Source organism: Salvia hispanica, chromosome 4, assembly GCF_029641045.1.
Source record: "Salvia hispanica isolate PSC_SH4W2 chromosome 4, Shi_PSC_v1, whole genome shotgun sequence".
Classification (NCBI taxonomy): Eukaryota; Viridiplantae; Streptophyta; class Magnoliopsida; order Lamiales; family Lamiaceae; genus Salvia; species Salvia hispanica.
Genome location: NC_142695.1, coordinates 46,923,870 through 46,932,765, shown reverse-complemented (window position 1 = coordinate 46,932,765; position 8,896 = coordinate 46,923,870). Strand labels below are relative to the sequence as shown.

General features: G+C 41.8%; 1 protein-coding gene across 1 annotated transcript; it reads right to left on the bottom strand.

The window, feature by feature from the left end:
- On the bottom strand, positions 1 to 2,206 carry LOC148929309 (uncharacterized). The gene is made up of 5 exons (XM_089056788.1): positions 1,982 to 2,206; positions 1,581 to 1,802; positions 820 to 1,028; positions 556 to 729; positions 1 to 409 (listed from the first exon to the last, which is right to left on the bottom strand). The coding sequence occupies exons 1-5, from the start codon at positions 2,204 to 2,206 to the stop codon at positions 1 to 3; spliced, it is 1,239 nt and encodes a 412-aa protein (XP_088912914.1).
- Between the last annotated feature and the right edge of the window lie 6,690 nt (positions 2,207 to 8,896).

Here is an 8,896-nt window from a genome sequence, read left to right as displayed (position 1 = left end):
TTACTCCTTGGGTGGTTCCTCTAGATCAACCTCCTCCTCCACTATCTTGTCTGAACTGTAATATTTCTTCACACGGTGGCCATTGGCTTGAAACAACTGTCCATCCGGAGCTAGCAATTCCACTGTTCCACTATCATAAATCTTCTTGATCATGTAAGGACCGGTCCATTTAGACTTCAATTTGCCGGGGAATAGAGAGAGTCTTGAGTTGTGCAACAAAACTATATCCCCCAGCGTGAGCTCTCTTGGGCTGATCATCCGGTCATGGTAAGCCTTCATTCGTTCCTTGTAAGTGGATGAACTGTCATAAGCTTCCATCCGAAACTCGTCCATCTCATTAAGAAAAAGACGCATTTCCTCACCGGCCTTTTGGAAGTCCTGGTTCAACTTCTTGATTGCCCAATATGACCTGTACTCCATCTCAAGAGGCAAATGACATGACTTTCCAAACACAAGTTGATAAGGAGACATACCTATGGGGCCCTTGTAGGCGGTACGATACGCCCACAATGCATCATCCAACCGAAGTGCCCAATCTTTTCGGTTCACACTCACCGTCTTTTAAAGAACCGACTTGATCTCCATGTTCTCTCAGTTTGCCCATTCGCTTGAGGATGGTAGGGCGAAGTGACTCTATGCTTGACTCCATATTTGTCCAACACGCTATCCAACCATCTATTGTTGAAGTGAGATCCTCCATCACTAATAAGAGCGCGGGGTGTACCAAACCTGCAAAAGATGTTTTTTCTAACAAAAGCAGTGACAACTTTAGAATCGTTAATTCTGGTTGGAATTGCTTCCACCCATCTAGAAACATACTCTACTGCAAGTAAGATGTATTGATACTCTCCTGATTTTGGGAATGGTCCCATAAAATCTATCCCCCATACGTCAAACAACTCTACCTCAATGATGGTGTTCATAGGCATCTCATTCTTCTTAGAAATTCCTCCAGTCCGTTGGCATTCATTGCATTGGAGAACAAAACTAGCAGAGTCGCGAAAAATGGTAGGCCAATAGAAACCACCCTGCAAAATTTTTATCGCGGTTCTTTGCACACCAAAATGCCCTCCAGTTGGGGACGAATGACACTTCTCAACTATAGCCGCCCAATCCTCTTGAGGTACACACCTCCTAAGTATAGTATCTGCACACCTTTTGAACAAGTAGGACTCATCCCAAAAATAAGATCGTACATCTCTATAAAATTTCTTTTTCTGATAAGGAGTAAGATCCGGAGGATGTACCTTAGCCGCTAAATAATTAACAATATCAGCGTACCATAGGAAAGTGGCCTAAGTGAAGAACAAGTGCTCATTGTGGAAGTCCTCGTTGATTTCTTGCGACAAATATTCTCCTTCCACCGAGTGTTCCAACCGTAACAAGTGGTCCGCTACCACATTCTCACACCCTTTTCTGTCCCTTATTTCCACATCAAACTCTTGGAGTAGCAAGATCCATCAGATAAGTCTGGGCTTCACATCCTTCTTTGCAAACAAGTGCCTAATAGCTGCATGGTCAGTATAAACAATAGTTTTAGTTCGAACAAGATAGGCTCTAAATTTATCAAAAGAATATACGATAGCAAGCATCTCCCTTTCAGTAGTCGTATAATTAGCTTGAGCAGAATCTAAAGTTCTACTAGCATAATAAATGACTCTGAAAATCTTGTCCCTCTTTTGCCCCAAAGCTGAGCCAACTGCAATATCACTAGCGTCGCACATAATTTCGAATGGTTGACTCCAATCGGGTGTGATGAGGACAGGAGCGCTCACTAGAGCTTTCTTTAAGGTCTCAAAAGCCTGCAAGCAATCAGAAGTAAAATTAAATTTCACATCCTTCTCAAGCAATTTACAAAGAGGTTTAGAGATTTTTGAAAAATCCTTGATGAATCTCCGGTAGAAGCCTGCGTGTCCTAGAAAATTTCTTACTCCCTTTTCATTGGATGGAGGTGGAATTTCTCAATGGCTGCAATCTTTGCCCTGTCGACTTCTATCCTTGCAGAAGACACTTTATGCCCTAGAACTATACCTTCTTTCACCATAAAGTGACATTTTTCCCAATTGAGAACAATGTTAGTTTCTACGCATCTCTGCAAAACCTTAGCCAGATTGTCAAGACAATGATCATAAGATTTACCAAACACAGAAAAATCATCCATAAGAACCTCCATCACTTTTTCAGTCAAGTCATGAAATATAGCCATCATACATCTCTGAAAAGTAGCAGGAGCATTACATAAGCCAAATGACATCTTCCTTTAAGCATAAATACCATAAGCACATGTGAAAGCAGACTTATGTTGGTCTTCGGGAGCAATTGCAATTTGATTATACCCAGAATAACCATCAAGAAAACAGTAGTAATCATATCCCCATAGTCTATCAAGCATCTGATCAATGAAAGGCAAAGGGAAATGATCTTTCCTAGTGGCCGCATTTAACATCCTATAATCAATGCATACTCTCCAAACTCTAGCTACTTTAGTGGCTATCATCTCTCCATCCTGGCCGGGCACTACAGTCATCCCCCCTTTCTTAGCTACTACTTGCGTAGGACTTACCCATTTACTATTAGATATTGCATAGATAATTCCGACATCTAGTAACTTTATCACCTCTTTTCTCACTACGTCTTGCATGATAAGATTAAGTCTACGTTGGTTTTGAACACAAGGTTTATGCCCTTCCTCAAGTAAAATTCTATGCATACACGTGGTTGGGCTAATCCCTTTCAAATCACTAATAGACCATCCTATGGCAGACCTATGCTTGTTCAAAACACACAAGAGCTTCTCACACTCTTTTTCACTCAAAGCATCGGACACAACAACCGGATAGGTGTTATCTGGTCCTAAGAATGCGTACCTGAGATGTTCGGAGAGAGGTTTTAGCTCTACCTTCGGCGGTCCCCGTGGCTTCCCCACTGCTTTCTTCCATTCCGCCTCTTCTTCGGGAGTGCGTAATGGCAAGAATGCGTTCCCTTTTTGAGGGATTCTTTCCGGTAGCACTTCCAATTCTGCAATTATGGCACACACATTAGCATCACAAAAAGATAAATCAACACTAGGTGTGAAAGAATTTACTAGAAATGATTCAAGAGGATCCTGGGTTTGATGATAAGTGACTTCCATTTCTCCCACACAATCGGTGACGACTTGGACGACACTACATTCTTGGTAGCCTTCTGCCCCCTCCTTTCCATGGAATTTCAGGGCGTCGTAGATGTTGAATGTAATGCTTTCATCGTGTAGCTTCAATGTAAGCTCTCCTTTCTGTACATCTATCACGGCTTCCCCAATAGCTAAAAATGGTCTTCCAAAAATTAAGGACACCTTCTTGTCCTCCTGCATGTCTAACACAACAAAATCAGCTGGGAAAATAAATTCACCAACCCTTACCAAAACATCTTCCACTATCCCCATTGGTGTTGTTGTGCTCCGATCTGCCATTTGCAACGTGATTGACGTGGGGCGGATGTTATCAACATCTAGCTTCCTGTAAAAAGATAAAGGGATCAAATTAATACAAGATCCTAGATCACATAATGCCTTACTGATGCACTTTTTCTTAGCACTAAATAAACATGCAAGTATACAGAGTATATATAGTATAGCTAAAGGTTAGTACCGGATATCGAACACGGGGAAGACGAACACAAAGTGTCTATCCTCTACTAAGACTCAAATACTATCTGGAAAAATGATTGGGTTTTGAAAACTTTTGAAAAACTAAAAACAATAGAAAGCACAGATCAACTAAAAGCAGATAAATCAAGAGGAAGACAATAGAGATAAAGGAATCCCAGGGATGTGTGTTCATAGTTATGGTTATACAAAATTCCAACTACAATACCCTAGCACAATTTATACTTTGAAAGGACGAGTCACCTAGCTATGCTCATGCGATACAAATGTTGATTACAAGATTAGGGTTGTCAATCCTAACACGTAACTCCAAAAAGATCCTAAGACCCTTGAAAAGTCCTCACTTTCAATTAACAGTGCCGTTTTAAGGGAAGCTAACTGTAGTGTCTACTAAGTGAATCTAACTCGCTAGAACTCTGTCACAGTTATGAAGCAAGTTATATTAAATCATACACGATTGTGTCACTCAATCATGCAACATCAAAACTACTTAGGGAAGAAACAAAGTAAAAACAAAACGGATATTAAATAGAAAAAGGAATTTGTATAACCAAAGTCGTTACTAAAACATCCCTAGAATCCTATGAGTTTAGTTACACATAATTGAATAAGCTAAAAACATAGATTGAAGGGAGGACAATTTGAACATAAAACTAAAGCAAATAAAACCCGTGGGTTGAATCCTTGTCGTTCTTGATGTTATTGAAATCCTTCTCCAACTCCTTGCACCAATGAAGTACTCTAGGTCTTGATCTCTTTGAAGTATTTTGCAAGAAGAAGTTCTCTCTTTTTGAAGAAGCTTGAGGCCTTATTTATAGGGAAAAGCCATGCCTTGTTGTAGAAGGAAAAAATCTCCAAAATATGGTAAAATTGGGCGCAAATCTAGGGCTTCTCGGATTCGCCGCCTTTCTCCGGCGGGCTGCCGCACCTTGGCCGGCGGTCGCCGCGTTGGAGTCCAAAGAGTCTGTTCCCTCAGCGGCGGACCGCTGCAAATCTCCCGGCGGTCGCCGGACGAGACTTCTCTTCCAAGCACATTTTTCCGAGGCGGACCGCTGCATTGATCTGCCCGTCGGGCGCCGGCGGTCGCCGCACACATCCGCGGCGGTCGCCGTCTGACTCCAGATTCCCAAACTTGGCGTTTTGGCTCCCTTTTTCGGCTCATTTATGCACATTTCTCACAAACCACGTCAAAATACCAAAATAGACAAAATATGCAAATAATGGAGGTGTAGAGTGACTTTGACATAAAAAACGGACCAAATAATGGCCTTAAAACAGTGTAAAATCCGAGCGTATCACTTACCTTTCACATCATTCCCTAAAACACAAGATAAAGTAAAACTTCCTGGGTCCTTGTGTTTAGTGGGTAATTCCTTTTGGATGATAGCGCTGCAGCTCTCTGTCAAGCCTACTATCTCATACTTTCCCCACTTTCTTTTCTTGGCCACCACATCCTTCAGAAATTTAGCATAATTGTCCATTTGTTGCAAAACTTCCACCAATGGAATGTTGATGTGGACCTTGCTCATTGCTTCCAAAAATTTGGCAAACTGGGCGTCAAGCTTCTTGCTTTTTAATCGTTGGGGATATGGGATGGTGACACTACTGTGTGGCAGTACATCTGACTGCTGCCTCTTAGCCGGCGGACATCCGCGATGGGGTGTGGCGGCCGCCGGAAATTCATCAGTGTCTGTTGCAGACCCTATCTCAGCCTGTTGGGGGGTAGACGGCGGGTCGCCGTGTTGTGGCGTGGCGGTCCGCCGCACGTCTTCGGCAGACGTGTTGCTGGGCGACTTCTCTGCCTCCCTTCTTCCTCAGCCTACGTCTCCTGCCACCGGAGGTTGATATGTAGTTCCGCTACGCAACTGCACAACATGACATTTTCCCTTCGGATTTACCTCTGGAAGACTAGGAAGCGTACCTGGAGTGTGCTTGCTTCCTATGGTTGTGGCTATGATCCCAAGGTTAAATTCCAATATCCCGACTTGAGTGACGAGGTTTTCCATCCCTCTTTCCAAGGTGCTTGTATTCCTTTTCAAATTTTCCAGCCTCCGGTTTGTCACCTTTCTATGTTCGAGGACTTCAGTGATGCAGATTTCTAACAGATCCTCCCAACTGGAGCGGGGCTGATCCTCCATACCTGCACATATCTCGGAATAGTTATCGGAAGAGTAATCTTGTGCATCGTAGGAGTAATCAGAGCAGCTTGGGTCATAGTATGATCCCCCATGGTCGGGGCTATAGCACTCCTCGTAATATCCTCCTTGCTGCTCATCCTAGTAACCGTATGGATTCTCCATGCCTGCAGGAAAATCTATTAAAAGAAAATAAAAATAAAAATAAAAATAAAAATAAAAAGAAAGCGATTAAAATCCAAAGTAGTAAAATTGTCCGTTTGAAGATATCACTCCAAAGTGAATTGTCCTCACCGGCAACGGCGCCAAAAACTTGATGCACTTTTTATTAGCACTAAATAAACCTGCAAGTATACAGAGTACATAGAGTATAGCTAAAGGTCAGTACCGGGATATCGAACACGGGAAAGGCAAACACAAAGTGTCTATCCTCTACTAGAACTCAATTACTATCTGGAAAAACAGAAGGTTTTTGAAAACTTTTGGAAACAGATAACAATAAAAAGCAATTAACAATTAAATGCGAATAAAACACAGAGACAATCGATAGAGATAAGGGAATCCCAGGGATGTGCGTTCACAGTTATGGTTATACAAAGTCCAAACTACAATACCCTAGCACAATTATTACTTTGATAGGACGAGTCACCTAGCTTATGCTCATGCGATGCAGACGTTGATTACAAAATTAGGGTTGTAATCCTAACACGTAACTCCATAAAGCTCCTAAGACCCTTGAAAAGTCCTCACTCTAAATTAACAGTGCCGTTTTACAGGAAGCTAACTGTAGCGTCTACTAAGTGAATCTAACTCCCTAGAACTCTCTCACAGTTATGAAGCAAGCTATATTAAATAATACAAGATTGTGTCACTCAATCATGCAGCATCAAAACTACTTTGGGAAGAAACAAAGTAAAAACAAAACGGATATTAAATAGAAAAAGGAATTGTATAACCAAAGTCGTTACTAACACATCCCTAGAATCCTATGAGTTTAGTTACACATAATGAAATAAGCTAAACACATAGATTGAAGGGAAAACAATTTGAACATAAAAATAAAGCAAATAAAACCCGTAGGTTGAATCCTTGTCGTTCTTGATGTTCTTGAAATCCTTCTCCAATTCCTTGCACAAGTGAAGTACTCTAGCTTTTGATCTCTGTGAATTATTTTGCAAGTAGAAGCTCCCTAATTTGATGAAGCTTGAGGTCTTATTTATAGGGGAAAGCCAATCCTTGATGTAGAAGGAAAAGATTTTCAAAATATGGTAAATCTTGGAGCAATTCTAGGGCATCTCGGATTCGCCGCCTTTCTCCGGCGGGCCGCCGCACCTTGGCCGGCGATCGCTGCGTTGAAGTCCAGGGAGTCTGTTTCTTCGGCGGCGGACCGCCGCATGACTTCCGGCGGTCGCGGGCGAGACTTATCTTCCAAGTGTAATGTTCCGAGGCGGACCGCTGCACTGCTCTGCCCGCCAGGCGCCGACGGTCGCCGTACAACTTCGCGGCGGTCGCCGTCTTACTCCAGATTTCTAAACTTTTCGTCTTGGCTCCCTTTTTCGGCTCAATTATACACATTTCTCACAAAACACATCAAAATACCAAAATAGACAAAATATACAAATAATGGACGTGTAGAGTGACTTTGACATAAAAAATGGACCAAATAATGGCCTTGAAACAGTGCAAAATTCGAGCGTATCTGTGCCGTTGATGCGGTGAGTACCTTGTTCGCCGCTGTGCTCTTGCCGACATCATGGCCCTGCTCGATAGCAAGAGTACTGCCGTGCCGAAGAGCACGCCTACGTGCCGAAAATAATCCGAAAAAAGAAATTTTTTTTTTCAGATTTCCAAAAATATAGCCTTTTTTAACGTTTGTTGACTTTTTTTTAAAAATTTTTATCCCTACATCATCTATAAATACCCACATTCATCATCCATTCGATGACATTAAAAATACATGGGTCTTGCCGATGTAATTCTTAGAATAAAAATTCTAAGAACATCCAATGGAATCATCTTAACCCAATCTCATTATGTTGAAAATATATTGAAGAAATTCAATGCCTATGATTGCGCGCCAGTTATGACTCCAATTGAACTCGATCTTCAATTGAGCAAAAACAAAGGCGAATCCGTTGCACAAGAAGAATATGCACGAGTCATTGGGTGCATTATGTACCTGACTAATTGCACTCGTCCAGACATTGCTTGTGCCGTGAACAAGTTGAGTCGTTACACGAGTAATCCAAGCAAACAACATTGGAGAGCTCTTGTAAGGGTTTTGGGATATCTAAAACATACTCAAAATCATGGGCTATACTTTTCGAGATACCCCCCGGTACTTGAAGGGTACTGTGATGCGAATTGGATATCCGACAATAAAGACTCACATTCAACAAGTGGATACGTCTTTACTATTGGGGTGGTGCTGTCTCGTGGAAATCCACAAAACAGACATGTATGGCCCGTTCAACCATGGAATCAGAATTCATAGCTTTAGATAAAGTTGCAGAAGAAGTCGAATGGCTAAAGAACTTCCTTTAAGATATTCCAGGTTGGTCTAAGCCAGTGCCACCAGTGTTGATTCACTGTGATAGCCAAGCTGCTATCGGAAGGGCAAACAATGGCTTCTATAACGGTAAGTCTCGACACATTCGTCGACGACATAATACCGTGAGACATTTGATCATAGCAGGTATGATTACAATTGACTATGTGAAGTCAATAGATAACCTAGCGAATCCGCTAACCAAAGGGTTAAACCGTGATCAAATGAATAAGTTGCTAGAGGGAATGAGTTTGAAATCCACAAACTATAGAATTGTCATAGTGGTAACCCAACCATGATGATTGGAGATCCCAAGAACTTGGTTCAATGGGAAAACTAAGCTATGAGAGTGATGGGGTTAGGAGCCCCTTGCACAGCGGAAGACTTGTACAAAACAAATAAATCAGACACGGATCTATATTGGCCGATTATGCGATTAATCAATTCACATGTTAAACAGATAATTGTATGCTAGAACGCAAATAATTCATGCTCTAAGAAAGTAAATCCTAAAACATGAATTCTACGGTTTAGGGTTACCGATTTGATTCTCCAAAGAATCGTCGA